This window comes from Conger conger, chromosome 8 (genome assembly GCF_963514075.1).
Source record: "Conger conger chromosome 8, fConCon1.1, whole genome shotgun sequence".
NCBI classification, from domain to species: domain Eukaryota; kingdom Metazoa; phylum Chordata; class Actinopteri; order Anguilliformes; family Congridae; genus Conger; species Conger conger.
The window spans coordinates 51,718,288-51,738,551 of record NC_083767.1 but is presented as its reverse complement, the minus strand read 5'-3'; the positions used below and the strand labels follow the sequence as shown (position 1 = coordinate 51,738,551).

The window sequence follows — 20,264 nt, the reverse complement described above, 5'->3', positions numbered from 1 at the left end:
TTTTTTGAGGAAAGAATCAGTCTTTCTTGCATTGCTAAGGCAAATTAAACAATGTCATAAATGCACACGTCACACATTTTATGGACCTTGCAGTTAAACCTTTTTCCAATATCTTCAGCAAACAACCTTTCAGTCTGGTTAAAATGAATAATAAAGCATGGGTTCCACCAAAGCAACATTAGACTGACAATATCTACTTTTAATAAAAACTTAACTTGTTTCTATACTGATATTATGTGTAGAATGGTTACCTACCTGCTAGCTCTAAATCCAGTGGTGATGGAATATTAAACAAGAAAACAGCTCTTATACAGTCTATACTTGCACTGTCATTTTAAGGAACAATGGCCATAGCAGGCTTGTTTGGCATATTTTTGTTTAATCCCAGCCTGAAGCTTAAGAAACCTCCTACTGATATCACATGATAAGTGTGTGACAGCCATTAGCATACAGCTTGCCTTAAGCCCTATATATATATATATATATATATATATATATATATATATATATATATATATATATATATGTATAAAACACAATACATGGCGATAGTTATACTTCACAATATTTATTATTACTTCACATCAGGTATTTCATCATTTAAAAAAGAAAATAAAAGCATATTTTCAGTTTAATTTTCACAAACAGAACCTTGATTCATTCCTAGCATCTCATGTACAAATGCTTATGAGTACTTATAGAAGAGCATATGGTGAAAACACATGGCTCAGTATGCATATACTTTCACTTTATGGACCTCCTTGTCCTCACATTCCCTTTTTCTGTTGTAGTAGTAAAATGTGTTATCTCGTCGCTGTAGCTTTTTCACAAAGCCAGTTTCAGGCCACCGATCAATCTGAAATGACAAAATAAATAAGTTATTCACAAACAGAAAAAATAACAGCACAAATCAAAAAGATTTAACCTATAGATTTAACCTATAGTATAGTATAGAATTAAAATATTTTGCTATCACTGTGATTATTTGGATATTAAGACATTAAGTGCTTGTATTTTTCACTGCTCAATAGCTGGACATTTCACTGAAGTTAAGTGAATTAAAATATTTGCTGGAGGATTCAATAATAACAGTCCTACAGCCCTGTTACAGTGCAAACACTCGGAAATAAAAAATGAATCATAGATATGAATTCATCGAACCTAGAAATGTTGACTGCAAATACCTGTAATTGGACATGTTTACTTCTTTGTACATTAGAAGCGATACACTATTGAAGAACAGGTTTAATCAGCATTACCATTTCGACTTGTTTGATTTGTTTGTACTCCAGTTCATCCCTATAACCGGCTTGCTGAAATCTGTACAGGTTTTCCACTTCATCCGTCCACTGCTTAGCACGGCTCATCGCTTTTGGTCGGGCGGAACGCAGATATGAGGCACAGGACATTTTGATGAAGGAACTAAAGCAAGAAAAATAGAAAACATGCCATATCGCTGAGCCTAACGACAGCCAATTCACAGATGCAAGCAAGCTTAATGAGCATTTCTGCTACAGATACATTGACGATACATGACATTAAGTTTTCCTCGTAGACACGAAAACACAATGCAGATTGTAGAATATTGTAAAAGATTGCAAAAATATGTTTTGTTAGAGTTACATAACTTACATTAAGTTACAGGATGTGTAAAACAAATAGCAACGTTAACTCTCGGTGATATCGCTTACATACGCTCAGAACGCTTAGCTACAAAACGATTTCATTTGTTTTTTTTTTAAAGTACTGACTGCTCCTGCGTCTCTTAGCAACCGCCAACGCCAAAGAAGGAAAAAATGTTGCTTCAAAATCCAGTGTTAATCTGGGCAGTGCTGGGCACAAAGCGATACATTTAAGAGGTGCGGCCTCCCATCGTACATAGTGCTGTGCAATAGTTAATGGATCTAACATAAAAACGGAAAATGTTCTAAGACGTTATAAATCGTAACGTTACCTTAGACGTACGGGTCCTGGTAACATTTTTCAGTCTCCTATCCACTAGAGGTCAGGTTATTTAAAATCCCCACAACCCCGTTTGTATTAGCTCTGTTTGTGAATGGGTAATACAGATTTCTTTTTTAAATTATTATCATTGTATTATTATTTATTTATATATTTTGTCAATGTGTCGAAACCATGTCCACACTACTTGGTCAGTTAAAAAAATATTATGGGTTTGGGGTTAAAAATATGAAGCTATGGCACACATACACACACACACACACACACTTTTTATATAAATTGAAATCCTTTAAATCTAGTTTATTTGTCATGAAATAGTATTATCTCTGAGACACATTGGGAATGGAGAACTGATTGGGAAGGAAATACACAAATGTAAAATCGGTTTTTATCATAATCTTAGACTAGTATCTTTCTAGTATCTTTTGCAAACTGCTTTGTTCTTGTCCTTCTTTAAAACAAACTATTGGATTGTGCACCTTGTATTCTCTAGTAATTAAACGCTTTCTGATTTTCAAGACACTTTTTTTCTTCTGCAGTAGATGGCAGCAAAATACAATTTGCTAATGGAGTCAAAATGACTATTCCTAAGTGTTTTGCGTTTGCGTAGAAATTTTGGAGCAACGTCAACGGTTTGAATCTGTGTCGAGCTTGCATCTTGCTATGTTTAAGCTTTGAATCCCTCTCCCAGTTTCCCTCCTTCTGGAATACGATTTACTTGTGGGCGAGCACTTCTTACCTCGTCACTGACTACTGTTACCCCATTGTGCCAGTTTGTGGAACCATGTAACAGTTAGCGAGGGAGATTTATCATTTATAGTTATTTAACGTTGGTCTCTGCCTGTAGCTTATAAAGTAAGCCTAAATATTTTTGGCCATCTCCCTCAACATCAACGTAAAAGAGTACAGAAAACTAGATGTATTAAAAAAACATTTGTAGTCATTACATCAATAAATATAGGGTGGATTTCTTTCAACCATAATATATCTAGCTAAATAATATCTAGCTAAACTGGTGGTAAGTGGTAAACAAATACTTTAGTTGAACTTTGACCCTCCAAATTTTACCCATACCGGAAGTACAATGTGATTACTTCCAGTGTGTTTGTTTTTTCTTGTTCTTGTGCTGGAGCAAACTAAGCGCAATTGATAAAATCCAAATAAATATCAAAATCATGGATATCCTCAAAGCAGAGATTATAAGAAAAAGGAAACTTCTTGAAGAGAAAGAGCTTGTTGGTGTAAGTAAATTATCCGAGTTGATTATCCGAGCTGATTATCCGAGCTAGCTAAGTTAGTGCTTTTCGTGTTGTATGCAGATGCTAGTTAACATATTTAGCTTCCTGTCTAGATAGCTATCTTGACTAACATAGCTGATCAATACTGAGCCAAAATAGCACGTTGGCGATACAGTAACCCTAGCTAGCTTATATAGCTATGTGGTCACGACTGTAGCTGCGCACATATTACATTTGCTTGCAGACCGACGTTGTCATGCGTGTTACTACACAATGTATAGCTAGCTAGCAGCTGCTAGGTATATAGCTAGCTGCTAACATATGTATATGTATATGTATACTAATGAGCTAGGTAGCTAGTGCAGTAACGGCGAATAATGATATGAGGCATTGTAGAACTGTAGTAACTGTTACCGCATATATTCTCTTTCACAGGAGTCAAAGAAATGTTTCAAACGGTCTGAACTTGCCCGAAAAGAGGAAGAAGAATATTATAAAAGATGTGGATACAAGGTACTGTAGCACCAAGGTGTTGTCTTTATGCTCTTTGACACGTGTGCGACTCCGAATAGGATGGAGACTAAAAGAATACAAAGAGCACAGTTTAGGCTAATGTGTCCACATTTCTATTTCATTGATCATATTAATCAACAGGTAGTATGACAATGAGGTGTATCCTTGTTTGATTACGTGTTGATATTTAGTTTCATGTGTTGGTTCATCCAGTACAGCAGAAATTTATTTCTTACTGTATATTTGTTGTTTCAGTCTATGCTTTCCATTGGCTTTCCATTTTTATTTACAATTAAAGATATTTTAGAGAAGCTTCTGATGATGTGCCGGCTTTGCACTGGCTAGCACAGAGGCATAGGTCCAGTTCATGGTCTAAGGTAAGAAAATGCGCTTGGAATAACTCATAAGCAGCTTGTACAGGGATGTTATGTCTCTAGAGGTAGTGCACATGTATGTTACATTTTGTTTTTTGAAGAATAACAATATATCTTATTTTGTGTTGGGACTGTTTCCTATCACATCTCTTCATGTGTACAACCACTGGAAAAATTATATTGCCATGAGCTGCTTTTGGATTACTTGATGTGTATTTCCTTGCTTGAGACCAAAACCCCCCGACTGAATCTACACAAGGTATTGTTTGGTCATCTTAAAATTGAAAGTCTAAAATATCCTTAATTGCATGAAAAATGTGTGGGCCAACTGAAAACCTAAACTAAAACCAAAGTAATACAAAACAAAAAAAAAGTAAAGAAAAGTGAACTGCTCCAGAAAGTGAACTTATCCCTTTGTGATAAAATAACATGAAACATTTTTGAAAATGTTTTGCACAATGGGAGGAAACAACTAATAATAAGTGTTTGTTCAGACAATAGTTACACAAAAGTATCCTTGTACTTCGTTGTACGTCTGCCAAATGCCAATAATAATGTAAAATGTAAAAAAGTTATGGAACAAGAACCGGATTTCCTGAATTCTTGGCACGCTGAAATCTTTTTCTTCATCAGGCATAACTGGTGCACTCACATTCAGTAGTGAATACCACAACCTGACTTTCGTGTCACCATTTGTTCATTGACACTAATGCCTTTTCTCCCTATCCTGTCTGCGCTGCGCTGTAGGTTGATAATGTGAAGCCAACAGGACAGGTATGGGATGGCAGCTCACAGAGAGATGTGGTCCTGCTGAGTAGCAAACGGCTGCATGTTGCCTCCATTTGATTTTATTTGGTTTTCCTTTTAATGCACAGCATGATGAGGAATTCTTTGCATTGGATTTGTTTTGGCTCATCGGCCATAGCTGCCTAAGTTGCACAAATCCAGCTTCCACATGCTGGGATGCCGCAGGCTTCAGTATTCTGCACCCTGTTTAGAGGTTCTCTGTTCAGAATGACTGAATCTGCTTTCCATTTGAGAGACCGCGAATGCTTTGCTTTGCGAAGGTGTTGTGTTGGTGAAGGACACGTCGCAGATAATTTCCACTGAACCTCTGGCTGAAACCTGCTTTTTTAATTTTTAATTTAAGATTTTGACCCTGGCGTTTGTTGTATGTGATCTGGTTTTTTATTGTTATTTGTTTGTTTTGCTATTCTATGGTTTAGTTGGGATACAGTAGGTGCATGTTCTTCAGAAAGCATGCTCCAAACAAGGCTTTAAGGATGACCTACAACATATGAGTATTTCATGAGCAATTCACAGAATAAATGCAACAGCATTTAATGAATGAGGTCATTGGGTGGCATTTTGGATCGCTGGTCTTTGTCTGTGTAGTGAATTCATTACAGCTCTTTGGACACTGCTAATTGATTTAGACAAAGTGTAAGGTATTTCTGAGCTTAAATGTGAAGTGAGATTTTTTTGAGAATAGACCAGCAGTGCCCATAACATAAAGTCACTATCCTTCATTGAGTTCTTTGGGGTCAAAGGCATCTGCCAGACAAATAACAGTGATTGAGAGTGGGTCATGCTAGCTGAACTGTGAACAGGCCAAAGCTTTGTCGTTGTATACTAATGCTTGAGTTGCGACATGAGTACATTATAGAGACTCAACTGAGAAACAATTGTGTAACACTTGGGAAAACCTTGTTCCTCTAATGTTTAAGATGGAGAAGCCAGAGGAGGCGGAACCCTCTACCTCGTCCAATCCTGTGCTGGAGCTGGAGCTGACTGAGGAGAAGCTGCCCATGACTCTCTCCCGACAGGAGGTAAGACCGCGCCAGCCCGTTGCATGTCAATCTAAGCTTTTGACCAAATAATCCCATCTACACCAGCCAGGGGAGGTCATCATTACTCCTGAATCACTTAATATGCTTAAGACGCAAAGTCTGCTTTGTTCTGCTCTGCTCTGCAGTCAGAGTGACCTTTCAGTCGCAGTTAGTTTCCCATCGAATCGCTGGGTTCCTTTGAGATTATAAAGCCCAGGGACTTGGTATTTCTGAATCGACTCTATTTGCATTGACTTGGTCAGAGCTTGGTGGGTTCTCTTATTAGCTTTTTCTGGAATTTCAGCACCGATCATTCTGAAGGATACTAGTGTTTTAAATGTTGTTTGGGCCCAGCAACATGCGATGCAGGTCTCATGTATGTACAGTGTTCAAGCCCCTCCGTGCTGAGCGATATTCCTCCGTCCAGGTGATCAGGCGCCTGCGGGAACGGGGGGAGCCCGTTCGCCTCTTTGGGGAATCCGACTACGAGGCCTTCCAGCGCCTGAGGAAAATCGAGATCCTGGCTCCTGAAGTGAACAAGGTAGGATTTGCTTTGCGTAATGGGATTAGGAATAATTCCAGTGGGATGTGGAGCAATTTATGGCAGGAGTACCGGGTCTAATCCTAGCATGACTATGCATGATTAGCGTCAACTTTCTTGGAGTTATTGGTTTGGCAGGCAATTATTTTTGTCTTGTATAGCCTTCTTTGTTCAAGAATATGAGAAATTTACTTGAAGTGAGTAAAATCAGTGTAACCATGACAAGGATGACTAACTTGAAGATGTAAATCGCACATTTAGCTGAACAAACTTGGAGCTGGAAACGTGTAGGCATGTGTAGGCATATGTTTGGGCTGGTGCAGGAGTTACACATAAGTGCATATTTTCAGTATGTTACGCAGTGAGTTACACAGGCGCATATCTTCAGTAAGTTACATGAGCTCTCAGTCCACACTGTAGCTACTAACATCCAACTGTTAAACCTCTGCTTCTGGAAGCCAAACCTGGTATTAAAGGATATGAATGAGTTCAGAAATACAGCATTCAATATCCTTATTTTTTGTCTTATTCGCTGCAAAGTAGCCGTGTTTCTGCTGCTCTTTTTATTTAACTTGCCATTTAAGTCACCTTGGATCATGGTGTTAATAATAATAATAATAATAATTATTATTATTATTATTATTATTATTATTATTATTATTATTATTATTATTACTACTATTATTATTATTTTGACTACACTAATGTGGTGATTTCTCTATGTGGGCAGGGCTTAAGGAATGATCTGAAAGCTGCCATGGATAAGATTGACCAGCAGTACCTGAATGAAATCGTGGGTGGACAGGAGGCAGGGGAGGTGGACACACAGCATGACCTGAAGGTCCACGAGGAGAACACCACTATCGAAGAGCTGGAGGTGACCTCACGCATGACCTTTCACCTTAAGTAGAGGAGAGGAATGGTTTATATACCTTCTTCTAAGGTCTTGTCATCACCAAGTTAATGTCCCATTTCAGTGCTCTGTTTTCTTCATTTCCCTTAGAAATGTCTTCATTATTGTCTGATGGGTCCTGCCATGTGTTTGGAGTTTCACAGTACAATACTGCACCATAAGGCATATTGTTTAAACACTAGGGGGCGATGTTTACTCTTCGTTGCTTTGGTTTCTCACTGCATTATTGCTATCGCCGTAGGCCCTCGGAAAGTCTCTGGGAACTGCAGATGATCATGATAGAGACATGGATATCATTAACAAAGTGTTAAAGGTATGTCCTTCATCACTTTCTTAAGGTCAATGAGATGGTTTCAATGAAATGACTGAATAGCAATGATAGTTAATTTGTTTTGCTCTGTACAGTTAATATGGTTTTGATATTAACAGTTGATTAAGATGTTAACATGGAAAACATAGTAAAGGTATGAGTAAAGCACGTGAATTGCCTGTGTACATTTCTTGTTTCACGCAGTTAAATTGTATATAATTCATTGGCCGATTACATTATTGGCATTTGGCAGACGCTCTTATCCAGAGCGACGTACAGTTGATTAGACTAAGCAGGAGACAATCCTCCCCTGGAGCCATGCAGGGTTAAGGGCCTTGCTCAAGGACCCAACGGCTGTGCAGATCTTATTGTGGCGACACCGGGATTAGAACCACTGACCTTGTGTATCGCAGTCATTTACCTTAACCACTACGCCACAGGCCACCCCTATTAGTTGGGATCTTGCATAGCTCAAGAATTCCATTCTCATTGAGAATATTTTCCTGTGGCTACTCCACATAAGCAGTGTGAATGCATGAGCGTGCCTGTGTCTGCTCCCTGTGGTGCAGTTCCTCCTGGGGGTGTGGGCCAAGGACCTGAACAGTCGAGAGGACCACGTGAAGCGCAGCGTCCAGGGCAAACTGGCGAGCGCCACGCAGAAGCAGACCGAGTCCTACCTCAAACCGCTATTCAGGAAACTACGCAAGAAGGTGAGTTTCTGCCCGGCTCAGTGGCTCCCCCTGCAGTCAGAGCACCGTCGCACTGAAGTACACTGTCCCAGAGTGCTCATGAACGGGGCCTGTACATTTCTTCACCCTGTAGCTTCAGTGGCATATAAGCGTGTCAAACCTTATCCTCAAGTCATCATTGTAGCCACTCAGATTTATCAATGCTTAGAAAAGGTTGACAAAGGGTCACAAAAATAGTGAATGGCAGATTGTTCTCTACTGATAATTATGCCAAAGTGTCCAGTAAACCTTCATGGGCCTCTTGACATTCAGGTGTAAAGCTGCATTCTGAATACTTATACTCCCTTTTTATACAGCCTTTGTTGAGGAGAGAATGAGTAATGGAACACACACACACACACACACACATGCACACACACCTTAACAGAGTGTAAAACTTTGCAAAAGGGCTGTGAGTCCTTGCAGTGTGGCTTCAAATCTGAAAAAAAGATTTTCATGGCTAGCACAAATGGTGAGAATATTATGGAAGATTTCACGCAATGCCAGTCTATGAAAAAAGAAAGTGTAAACCTACTCTTAGGGATTCAACAATTCAATGAAATACAGAAAAAATAACTGCACCCACTTCTCTGTGCTAAAGAAGTGACTTTCTCAATTACATGCTCTAAGCAGTCTTTATCGCATGGTATAGATTCAAAATATTTCTCAATATTCAAAGGCAATATTGTCCTGTCAATTTTCATTTAGTGCTCTGTCTGTACCTACTGTTGAACAGAAGGGGGTATGTGTTAAAGGTGTTTCAGTTGTCTGAGCTGATTAAGTGAGATGATTCATGTAGCACAGTGGGGTTATTGATTAAGGAGGAGCGTGAGAAGAGATGATAGCCTCTCCATAGTGCTGGCAAGAGGTCCTTGTTTCAAAACAAGACCAGAATTAGCATGTTTCATTAACGTTATCTCAATAACGACATAATAGAATATGTAATGGCTTATGAAGGGATTCACCATTGTTACGGTGGTTCTTCACTGTAGGCCATCCCTGACTGATTCCAGCACAAATGATTGGTTTGATTTGTAAGATGGAAGTTATTTTGGAATGACAAGGCTTATTCTGGACTTGAGAAATTGTAGTTTTGAATTTGATTTAGTCATTTGGCTCACTCTTCATAACAATACCTGTAATGTCTTTATCTATTTCAGAGTCTTCCTGCAGACATTAAAGAATCGATCACAGACATCATCAAATTCATGCTTGAGAGGGAGTATGTCAAGGTATGGGACTGCCACAATTTGCGTTTTAAGAGCAATTTCAAAAGCACATTCAAGAATGTAATGGTGGGATAGGCTATTTGGCTCATTTAGACAGTTCATTGATCTAATGGGAACAAAATGCAAGCGTCACTTTTATGAAAAAATTGTGTATTCAAGCAGTAACTTGTGGAACTATTTTTACACTGTTATAGAATTTCTATGTAGAACTTCACTGAACATACTTGAAATGCAGTGCAGTTGCATAAGGTGAAGTGGTATGTGACTGTAGTGTCATGTAAGGTGAAGTGGTGAGTGACTGTAGAGTCATGTAAGGTGAAGTGGTGAGTGACTGTAGAGTCATGTAAGTTGAAGTGGTGAGTCTGACTGTAGTGTCATGTAAGGTGAAGTGGTGAGTCTGACTGTAGTGTCTGTAAGGTGAAGTGGTATGTGACTGTAGTGTCATGTAAGGTGAAGTGGTGAGTGACTGTAGAGTCATGTAAGTTGAAGTGGTGAGTCTGACTGTAGTGTCATGTAAGGTGAAGTGGTGAGTCTGACTGTAGTGTCTGTAAGGTGAAGTGGTATGTGACTGTAGTGTCATGTAAGGTGAAGTGGTGAGTGACTGTAGAGTCATGTAAGGTGAAGTGGTGAGTCTGACTGTAGTGTCATGTAAGGTGAAGTGGTGAGTCTGACTGTAGTGTCTGTAAGGTGAAGTGGTGAGTGACTGTAGTGTCATGTAAGGTGAAGTGGTGAGTGACTGTAGTGTCATGTAAGGTGAAGTGGTGAGTCTGACTGTAGTGTCATGTAAGGTGAAGTGGTGAGTCTGACTGTAGTGTCTGTAAGGTGAATTGGTGAGTCTGACTGTAGTGTCTGTAAGGTGAAGTGGTGAGTGACTGTACTGTCTTGGCTGTCCAGGCCAATGATGCCTACCTGCAGATGGCCATAGGGAACGCCCCCTGGCCCATCGGAGTGACCATGGTGGGCATCCACGCCCGTACCGGGCGAGAGAAGATCTTCTCCAAACATGTGGCTCACGTCCTCAATGACGAGACCCAGAGGAAGTACATCCAGGTGAGAGGTCAAATGCGCTACATCTAGCCTCGGAGGCCAGCTCTTGCACTCGTCTCAAACAAGTGTAAGCATCAGGCCTGGATCAAATAATTATTTGACATTGTTCCACCAGTAAAATCTATGCAGATGACTAACTGTTCTGAAAGAAATGTATAATTTTGGCTTTAGTCTTCAAAAACAATTCTTCTTTCATATTGTTGCATGTTCTTGTTTGTAATATGCTCCATGGTAAATTCTAAGGCATCTGCTGGAGTGTTTTTACAAGCAATTGAAACGCTACTTTACCCAGACCAGAACAGCATTACCACAGCTATGTTATGTTGTGAGTTTCCTTTATCTCATGTATTGTGTGTCTGCATATGTTCGGGTACAATAATTATTGTGTTTTCATAGATGTATGCTCTGTATTTGTGGGTGTGTGTGCATGCGCGCGTGCGTGTATACACGCTAAATTTGCTGCCGTTTTCTTTCCACCCAGGGACTGAAGCGGCTGATGACCATATGTCAGAAGCACTTCACCACCGACCCCTCCAAGTGTGTGGAGTACAACGCCCTCTGACCTCCTGGCCTGGTCCCTTCTCCTGTGTCTGTGTGCGAAATCACACTGAAGCATCTCAAAGGCGTCTGTCTGCATTGCAGTTTCATGCCAGTGTTACGGGGACTCGGTGTCTGTACAGCCTCTCTTGTATCGTTTCGAACATGTATATACTTTGAACTCTCCACGGACGTGTAGACTTTGTTCCTCATCTTCCCGCAACTTTCCCTGAATTACGGGACAGACAAGGAAATGTTCCTTTGTTTAACTACAAGGGGGTAACCACCTTTGTTTTCATTGAGGGAAGTATGGAAACAGACCTGGTGCATTATTAAAACAGTGTGTGTAAGTTTTATTATGCAGCATCTGGCTGTTTGAGTATGTTGTAATGAATGCAATGAACAGTATTCATTGCGAGTTTAAATTGGTCGCACATAAACAGCAGTATACATTCATTTCATTAAATTGGAAACTCACAGTGACCCTTTTTCCTATATTGAAATGTTTAGTGCTGGGTATAGAATATGGCTTGGTTATTTAATGTTGATGATCTCTTTTTAAACAGTAAAATGTCACTTGGCCACACAGTTCTGTTGTTTTTTCTCTTATTGATGGAAGACATTTCCTCTATGTGAGTGTGGGAGCTGCAGGCAGTGGCAGGCTGCTCACATCCTGGGTGAGGAGAATTTGAAAGGAGGCCATGGATGGGGGAGGGTGCTCCAGCAATGGGGCGCACCAGATGCTCACTGCTCTCAGAGAAGACCCATTGCATTTGCTGCATTGAGCGAAGTCTTGCATGCAGTATAGCAATTTACAACAGAAACGATTGTTCCTGACTAAAGGGACAATGTTTAAAAAAATTAAAATAACAAAAGAACACAAAAAAGTGTTGGGATGCTCAGGATCTTCAGGCCTGAAGCAAGGAGATGAAACTTAAAAGACACTATTGTGGCAACAGACTATAATGATATGATGATTTCAAGATTTCCAACACATTGAAATACTTCGTTATGAAATCTATTTTTGCAATTTTGCATTTAGTCAACATCAGCTCACATATACCTAGCTTTGGCACCTGCAGTTCAGAATATGAGGCAAGGCTTGGAAGCAGCATAATTCCATGCAGTGTGAAATGCATGGACAGGGACACATGAGGACGAGTTGAGATGGGTAAGTGACACAGTGATCCAGAATCTAGCCTTTTCTGGTAAGACCACAGATCTGTGGGGACATCTTTGCATGGGATGACGTCGTTTTAGAGTGATGTCTCCATGGGATGATATGTCCAACAGAAGGCTGTTGTGATTCATCCCTGCTATAGTCCTGGATCAGACATCTGAAACACCGATGAGCAGCTGGGAAATGACTTCCTGCAGTGTTACTGCCATAATAGTCCATTCACAGCCACATTTTTGATGGCTTTGACTAATTAAAGTATCTATTTCAAGTGGTAATGGGCCCGTTTACTAGGCAAAGCTTCTCAAAACGTATTCTGTTTGCATCTGTGTCAGATTTGGCATTTCTCTTAATTGGTTATTATAGGGGATCTTCAGTCACAAGCTAAATATTAGCATTTTGACTTTTTTCTGAAACCTCTGACTGAGCACAAATTTTTCAAAACCAGTTTGTGTTTTGTGTTTCATGATAAGAATTAATTGCAAAGGATTTTTTTTCTTTCTGTTCCACTTCCTGATTTTGAATGGACCATTTGTAATGGCCCTTCTGCTTTCCTGTCAGTTTGAGAGCACATAGCAGCCAACCTCTCCCTGCAGGGCCTGTTCCACTGCCATTGAAAAGGTTTTGGGGTACCCTGCTGTTCCTGGGGAGACTAGTTACTATAGACTCCTGGCCACAGTCAGCAAGCTTCATTCTTGGCAGAACTGCCCCTGCTCAATGTTCCACTCTGGAGACCAAAAAGTAGATTATTTTACTGCTAGATTACTACTATTTACATCAACGTTATTGGTAAAGTAATGAAAATGTGTCACCACTGTGGGAGAGAGAGACTTAAAATGCCATAGTTACACATCCCTCCTCTGCCAATGTCTAGCAGAGCAGAGAAAGGAGTCTGTAGGAATTTGTTTATACCAGTTACCCGGTCGCAGTAAGCTAATTAGCTTTAAATGCCAACACCAGTTCACTTGATTAGACCACATAAAAAAAGTATTTATATCCGCGCATAAGAAAAGCCTTTAGCTGTCATGCATGAGCTTACGAAGAAATAAGTCTAAATTCTCAGATCGCACAAACGATTGGGCGACGTAAATACGAGTAGGTCCTCCTGGCTCGTGTGTTCAGTGGTGCATTGGGATCGGGCGTGGCCTCACAACTAAGGGAGCTCAGCCTGAAAAGGGTCCCCGGTTGTCAACAGACCACCGCCTGCTCCAGCACGCACGCCCAAACCTCCAGCAACTTTCTCACGCCATGCGGATCTAACTGCTTGCAGCTGTCCCCAAGGCCAGAGCCAGTACTGGGGAATGCTGTTATGATAACTGGGTTTCATTACAACACCGAAGGGGGATGGGCTGCTTCCCGCAGGGTGTGCCAAGAGGCTGTGGCGTCACACAAACCACTTCCATTTTACCAGAGAGGGGTTCACCAAGAGAAAAAGGGGTCTCCGTATCTGACTCTCTCTCCATTGGCTGACTGGGATATTTGCCAAGCAGCATTGTAGAAAAAGACATTTCTGGCAACCGCAAGGGGTGTAATCCATCACCTTCTGGGCTGGATGTCTTCTTGCTGTCTCTATTTTAGTGCCCGTCAGAGGGGGGAAAACACAGGAACGGTATGATTAAAAACCTGACTGTAGCCTTTTGTCCTGGTGTGCAACTGGACTGTGTGGAATGCTTTATATTCCCCTACATGTCAGTGTAATTTAATGGGATACAGTAAGGATGAATACAGTAATGTTCTAGTTTTCCATGTCTAAGATTTAAAGGAAGGATTGATTGCAGAAAGCTTGTGTGTACAGTTCCCCCTGTGCAAAAACACAAAAACCCAAATTGTATCTCTCAGACTCAGTCACATAGTATTTGGCTCAATAGGTTAACACTGCATTTCAAACCAAACCAGCCTGTATAATGCAACTACACCAAGTGTAAGACTGAACTATGAATAGTACTCTCTACTAGGATAGTTATGTATGTCTCCCCTTTGCGGGACATTAAGCTGCTGCCTTGAGCAAACTTGCAGCATCTGACCTGCAGCTCTCGATAGAAGATGACAAACTCATCTGGATACTTGTAATGGAGGCAAACAATAGACACTGCTGAACAAATAGCCCTGTGTAGAAAGTGAGACAGGTAAACATTCTAAAGGAAACAAGTTTCTTAATTTGCACACAACCTTCTGGGAGATCTTCTGAGGTGGTCCTGCTGACCCACAGGCCACTACTGCCTTGCACATTCATTCATCCTGGCAGAATAATGATCCTCTGTTTCTGGAGACCACTGCGTCACTGTCATCTTCTCCTCCAACCACCAACCCCTCCTAGTCAGGAAGTAAAGGATCCATTTCCTAGTCATCTGGGTGGTGTAGAGAAAGCCATTGATCTTCCATTTTTGGGGCTAAGAGGTGGTCCAACTCATCCCCAGTGGGAAGTTGTTCTCAAACCTGGACTTAAAGTGAGTTTCGATCCTCAGCCAGATGCAAACTCAGAACAATTATGGAAGTAAAGCAAGATGTTCAGTGGTTCCTCACTGCAGCTGCCTATGTGCATTTGGATGTGTGCCAAGCAAGCTCTGATCACCTTCCCAGGCTCCCCCCTGAGTCATACAGTGAAAGTAGGGGCCACAGATGTAGGGCCACACTCTCAGGTCCGCTGGAGCAGAGGGACCCAATGAATTTTGCACAAGTGCCATTTGGCAGATGGGAAGATTTATCCAAACGCATCAGTCATCTAATGGGCCCTTAAGTCATATCGGGCTTGCAAAGAGAGCTGCCACCTCGAGTCCTGAGTTCCCTCGAGTGGTGCATCTTCTGTGGCAGAAATGTAAAACAAGGCTTTTATGTCCATTTACTCTTATCAGCAGCCTGTTTACACATCCAGATATGCCAATTAAACAAATTCGGATCTCCAGCAACACGACAGTACCTTTTGCATGAATTGATCAGTTAAACAAAGCCCCTTCAGAAATGGCTAAATCTGGTCCCACATAATACTACAATAATGCCTGTGTCACTGTGATGTCCCAAGAAGTATTCAATTATATGACAAAACTGGACTTCGGAAATTAATTCTCAATTTAGCATCACCACTATGCAGAAATAGAGAAGGGTTTTTTTAGAGATGTTTGCACCTGCACCCACTGCATCCAAACTTCAAGGTGGACTGTGATGGGAAATAATTCTACTTCATCTAAACAAAGGCATTTAACAACACTCATTTAGCACTGCTACTGCAATCATTTTGTGCAGTTTGTTTTGTCCAAGTTTGCATACCAACCATAAAAAAGCACCTCTGATTACTCATGCTGGGAATATCAAGTGTGCATAGTGATTAGGGATTCTACTCTTACCATTCCACTAAAGGACAGGATAATTAATTTCAATATGGAAGACGCATACCAATTCCCAGCAACGTGCATGAAATGACATTGTTCTCAGTTAATCTGTAAAAAATAGAGACAAGACGCACTTCCATTTTGAGAACATTCAGCAATAATTTATTTTCATAATCTCAAGAACCACCAAGTTTTCTCATCTGGAAAAATTCATTATCAGTTGCCAACAACACAGTTTGAAAAAATGTAAAGTTACTATACAAATTCTTAATAGAAAAAAAGAATAAATTAACAGCGGAATTTGTTTTTTGTTACAATTCCACATTTTCTTTTTTCTACAACATATAGCTTTTGTTTGGTTACAGTTGAACAGAACCTAACAAAATCCTGATACATGCTGTACTGTCAGATGGAGGGAGAGTTTTAGTTTAAAACTAATGTCCTTCATTATGCACAACTGATATTATGATTATTGATGACAGTAAAGGAAATTCCACACCTCAATCTGTAGCACCTGAAAGAGTTGTTACTATGCCTGAACTAAAATCTAATACGGATTTACCTAAAAATAACTGGACATCAATAAAACAACGGTCAATGTTCTTTTTAAAGACAGACTGCCTTTCACTGCTGTAAATGACGATGGATGTGTTAGTTTATTCTTCTTTAAATATAAAAAAGTTACTTTTATTCTGAATAAGTACAGCAATGTTGCGATAGTGAGTAGGTAGAAGGTACGACACACATTCTCGGGTTTGATTATCATAAATTACCACAGGGTTATGGACAGACAGGAGGGCACCGTTTAAAACAGACGGTAATTTTCATCGATTTGTTCCAGGATCCACAATGTACCTCTGTAACATGCTTGGGAGGAATAAGGAAATGTCCTTCTTGGACAATGAATGGGACCTCTTCACATTTACCACACGTGGAATGTCAATGAATAGCAAACAGCAGCACACCAATATACTGTGAGGGACTGAGAAGTTATGGACTGACAATAATCTGGGAATTTATGGACAAATGGGGCGGAATAGTGTTACGTTTACAATTACTTTCACTGTAATTTCATCTGCTCAGAGCTAGTCCTCAGAGCTTCTAACAGTGAAATTTGAAACCTGCTATGCTATCATCCTTGTTATGTGTTCTGTATTGCTACAGCAACCCTGTACACAACGGTAGGGGAGGAAAACGCTCCACGGACTACCAAACCCTACTCTCAACCTATAGCATCATCACACGCCATATAATGTCGACCATTTTGATTGGTTGAATGGTGTGCTTTTTAATACGCCTCACTTTTTAAAATATCAATTAAATGCAAGTGTGTACATGCGGTACATGTGGCGGAAGGAAAGTCAAAAGTATGGCGTCCACACATCTCCATTTATCCTCTTCTATAGCTGATGCTATAAAGAACCTCCAACAAGTCCACATGTAATACCACATAGCTCAGCATGTGTAAAACCCTGTGTTTTCAGTGGAATAGTATTACCCTCAACTGAAGAAGTACAGAAGCAAGCTATTTTTACAACAGCTCAAACCCTCAAAGTCACTTTTAATACATTGCAGACTCCCCACCCCACAGATCAAGTCTCTCAGCTTTGTTAAAACAATTATATAAATGCACATTCTGTTTTTTCACAATGTTGTCTCTGCAGAAGTGCATTTTTCCATACAAAAATGTGCTAAGTTCTCCATGTAGAGCTATAGCAGGTTTCCAAGCCTGGTCCAGGAGTATGGTGCATATTGTTCCACCCAATCTGTTGATTAGCTAAGGTTGTTGAAAACAAGGGTTTTAGTTCCACAATTTTGTTCTTAAATAGATTAACAGACTGGGTTTAGCTCATTTTAATTTGTTCATCTTTTAACTCCTCATTTTCCACTAATGGTTTAGTTCCAAATACTAGATGTCCTCAGTTTAAGCATCTAGGCCTTCACTGATTTCATCTGGAGGCCCATTAAACAATACAAAATGTAACCTTTATCACAAAACGGTACGGAAAACAAAAAATTAGTCCCCTGAGAACTAATCTTGTGGATTAAAAGCCCTTAACTGAATACGGAATATTCATTACTTTTAAAATGAGTGTTTCACAATGTGGCTTTAGTGAGGTAAATCGTCTGTTGTCAGACATTAAACATATCAAAAACAATAACTCTTCATACTTCAGGAATTTGCAATTACAGTTAAAACAAAAACCAGCATATACATGGGTACTCCAGGACCAGGGTTGGAAATCCCTGGACTGTAGTATATTTTAAACTGTGAAATATTGTTGACCCTCAGTCTGTTCACTTACAACATGCTATTTTTTATTTTTATGCTTTTAATGACAGCACCCTGATCCATCATAGTCCTACCAATGTTTGGTAAAGACAGCTTTGTTTTTAGTGAGACACTTCTGTGGATTTTATGTCCCAAATGTAGTCAACTGTTATTCTACCGTTTTGCCATCTTGCACCGCAGGATCTGAGGTCTTTCTTTTTCTTTCCATTCTGTGTATTTCATACCAATAACATTATCTAGTCCTAATTGTTGCAATAGCATGCCTTGTATTCAATGCACCTCTGTTCATATTCCAGAGGTCTTTGTACAGAGAATGCTTCAACAACCTTTTTGGGTTGTGGCAACATTGTAGATTACATTGTGAATGGGGTGACCAATAAACCACTGATTAAATTATGGTCACAAGCTTTTCCTGATTACTGGACACTGCACAATGGGGCTGCAAATGAAAAATGTGCTACAGTGACTGGACACTGCACAATGGAGCTGCAACTTAAAAAACATGCTGCACTAACTGGTAACCTTTTGCGTATGTGGAGAAAACACAACCTCTTGTTTACGTACAGACTGAGTATTTATAGGCAGTCAGCACTGTTGGCTTGTTGAGTAGCTGCTGCATGGCTGTTCCAGGCCACGCACGCGATAGAGCACCATAGTGGACTGGCACTTCTGTTGATCCGGAGAGAGAACTTGGGCACTTATCATAGCCTGAGACAAGGATCCTCATGAGGGTACTTATCCCCCCTAATCATCAAACACTAACACTGGACTCTAAACAATCTAATTATTCACTACATTGGCATCTGGACCACTGTGCAAATGCTGAGATCTGAGGATCTGATTGAACAAATTTCTCATAGCTGTGAACAAACACCAGAAACTCCTAAAAATGCAGTCTTATCTAACCAAATGATAGGTGTGGGGTCATCTGACAGGAAATGGCATGTAGAAAGGGTTTGAGTGACTCCAAGACAATTAAATGAAGCAACAATTTCATCGATTCTAAGAGAGCTGGAGATGCAAACATACGTAGACACTGTTCCTCAGCTTTGTGCGGTTTCAGTGGGAGAAGGATTCACTGTGAAGTGCTGAGAAGGCAGTCAAGCAAAGTCAAAGAGATCAGTTCTGGCAGAAACATTACCGTTGCGGCTAAGGGATTCCAGCACTGGGAGGAGGGGGGTCTGGAACGTCCTGGACACTGTGCTGTTTGAAAGCTGGTGCTGCTTATAAGGATTGGTCAGGGTCAACCTCTGTCAAATCCCGTGTTCCTTTAGGATAGCGGATCTTTGGTAGTGGGAGGGCTCAGGAGATGCACTGTGGCGGATAAAGACTGATCTGGGGATATTCCGACAGGCGGACCCTCGCACAACATCCAGTAGGAAAACACCTCCTCAAAAACAGTTTGAGATTTTCAAGAGATGGCAAAAATCTGTCTTGGCAGCTATTTTTCTGAATGAAACAAAACATGAAAATGAAAAAAAGAAAACACGTATTGGTCTGTTACAAGAACCCCGATATCAACCCATATCTTTTCCAGATCCTCTGGATCGAGCCGAGGAGCTTCCGGAATGGTGAAAGAGTGTGCTGTCATCGTCAAAAACAAGAGAGAGGTTAATCCTGGTTGAGCTAGTCGATGGGCTCACTCTGCAGTATGGAGATATCAGTATTGCGCTGGAGATGGATCATGTCTGAGAGGTCAGACTAGTGGCTTTGTGTCACAAACTCCCACAGTGGTCGGAAGGTTCCTGTTTGTGCATACAGTGGTTTCTGTGGGCTTGTCGGGGGACTTGGTGCCTGCCACTAGGTCTGGGGCCTGGCTCACGGTGCTGTCCAGTCCTACAGGGCAAAGGGTCCCAGAGTCCCCTGCAGTATGAGAAGTGGGGGAGGGGGCAAGCCCATGGACCAGAGCAGGGCATGGGTGTGATGGGGAGGAAAGTGCTTCCAGAAGAGGGCTGGTCGGGGGGACGTTCTGCCCACAGACTTCCAAGCTCGCAGGATGCTCATGTGAGGGGTGGAGGTGGGGCAGCAGTTGGGGGGTGGGGGGTGGGGTCAGACCAGAGTCCCCGGCTTAGCCTTCTCTCGTCCATACCACTGGACGTCCGCTAAGTCCGAGTACAGTGGACTGTCCAAGAAACATTTGTCGTTGTAGGAGCTGGAAAGTCAGAAAGAGACAGAAAGTCATGGTTGAGGAACTCCACATTCTGAGTCTTCTCATAGTGGTGTCTCATAGACTAGGAGCCTCAGCTA

General features: G+C 40.9%; 3 protein-coding genes across 6 annotated transcripts in view; 1 reads left to right on the top strand and 2 right to left on the bottom strand.

Annotated features, from left to right (window-relative positions):
* Positions 1 to 552: 552 nt before the first annotated feature.
* meig1 (meiosis/spermiogenesis associated 1) lies at positions 553 to 2,991 on the bottom strand. 3 transcript variants are annotated; one of them, XM_061251464.1, is made up of 3 exons: positions 2,702 to 2,991; positions 1,260 to 1,422; positions 553 to 856 (listed from the first exon to the last, which is right to left on the bottom strand). In XM_061251464.1, the coding sequence occupies exons 2-3, from the start codon at positions 1,407 to 1,409 to the stop codon at positions 728 to 730; spliced, it is 279 nt and encodes a 92-aa protein (XP_061107448.1). In that variant the 5' UTR covers positions 1,410 to 1,422; positions 2,702 to 2,991; the 3' UTR covers positions 553 to 727. The 3 variants fall into 3 exon arrangements, with proteins under 3 accessions (XP_061107448.1, XP_061107446.1, XP_061107447.1); XM_061251462.1 differs by lacking the exon at positions 2,702 to 2,991 and adding an exon at positions 1,955 to 2,000; XM_061251463.1 differs by lacking the exon at positions 2,702 to 2,991 and adding an exon at positions 1,633 to 1,826.
* A 51-nt stretch (positions 2,992 to 3,042) lies between these two features.
* prpf18 (PRP18 pre-mRNA processing factor 18 homolog (yeast)) lies at positions 3,043 to 11,809 on the top strand. Of its 2 annotated transcripts, XM_061251459.1 has the most exons (11): positions 3,043 to 3,203; positions 3,636 to 3,713; positions 4,835 to 4,861; positions 5,815 to 5,916; positions 6,344 to 6,457; positions 7,188 to 7,334; positions 7,612 to 7,683; positions 8,250 to 8,390; positions 9,569 to 9,640; positions 10,532 to 10,687; positions 11,166 to 11,809. In XM_061251459.1, the coding sequence occupies exons 1-11, from the start codon at positions 3,138 to 3,140 to the stop codon at positions 11,244 to 11,246; spliced, it is 1,056 nt and encodes a 351-aa protein (XP_061107443.1). In that variant the 5' UTR covers positions 3,043 to 3,137; the 3' UTR covers positions 11,247 to 11,809. The 2 variants fall into 2 exon arrangements, with proteins under 2 accessions (XP_061107443.1, XP_061107445.1); XM_061251461.1 differs by lacking the exon at positions 4,835 to 4,861.
* A 4,049-nt stretch (positions 11,810 to 15,858) lies between these two features.
* frmd4a (FERM domain containing 4A) overlaps positions 15,859 to 20,264 on the bottom strand; it is an 88,643-nt gene continuing 84,237 nt past the window's right edge. Inside the window, exon 23 of the mRNA XM_061252114.1 lies at positions 15,859 to 20,169. Within this exon, the coding sequence (XP_061108098.1) occupies positions 20,067 to 20,169 (103 nt within the window). The 3' untranslated portion in view covers positions 15,859 to 20,066. The remainder of the gene's footprint in view (positions 20,170 to 20,264) is intronic.

Bases quoted from the DNA above. Each gene is read 5' to 3' on its own strand.
- prpf18 (XM_061251459.1), top strand. From the start codon at position 3,138: ATGGATATCCTCAAAGCAGAGATTATAAGAAAAAGGAAACTTCTTGAA. The intron at 3,204-3,635 runs GTAAGTAAATTA...TCTCTTTCACAG, and splicing joins AAGAGAAAGAGCTTGTTGGT to GAGTCAAAGAAATGTTTCAA. The intron at 7,684-8,249 runs GTATGTCCTTCA...CCTGTGGTGCAG, and splicing joins TCATTAACAAAGTGTTAAAG to TTCCTCCTGGGGGTGTGGGC.
- meig1 (XM_061251462.1), bottom strand. From the start codon at position 1,980: ATGTTACCAGGACCCGTACGTCTAAG. The intron at 1,423-1,954 runs GTAACGTTACGA...TTCTTGCTTTAG, and splicing joins CCAGGACCCGTACGTCTAAG to TTCCTTCATCAAAATGTCCT. The intron at 857-1,259 runs GTAATGCTGATT...TTGTCATTTCAG, and splicing joins AAATCAAACAAGTCGAAATG to ATTGATCGGTGGCCTGAAAC.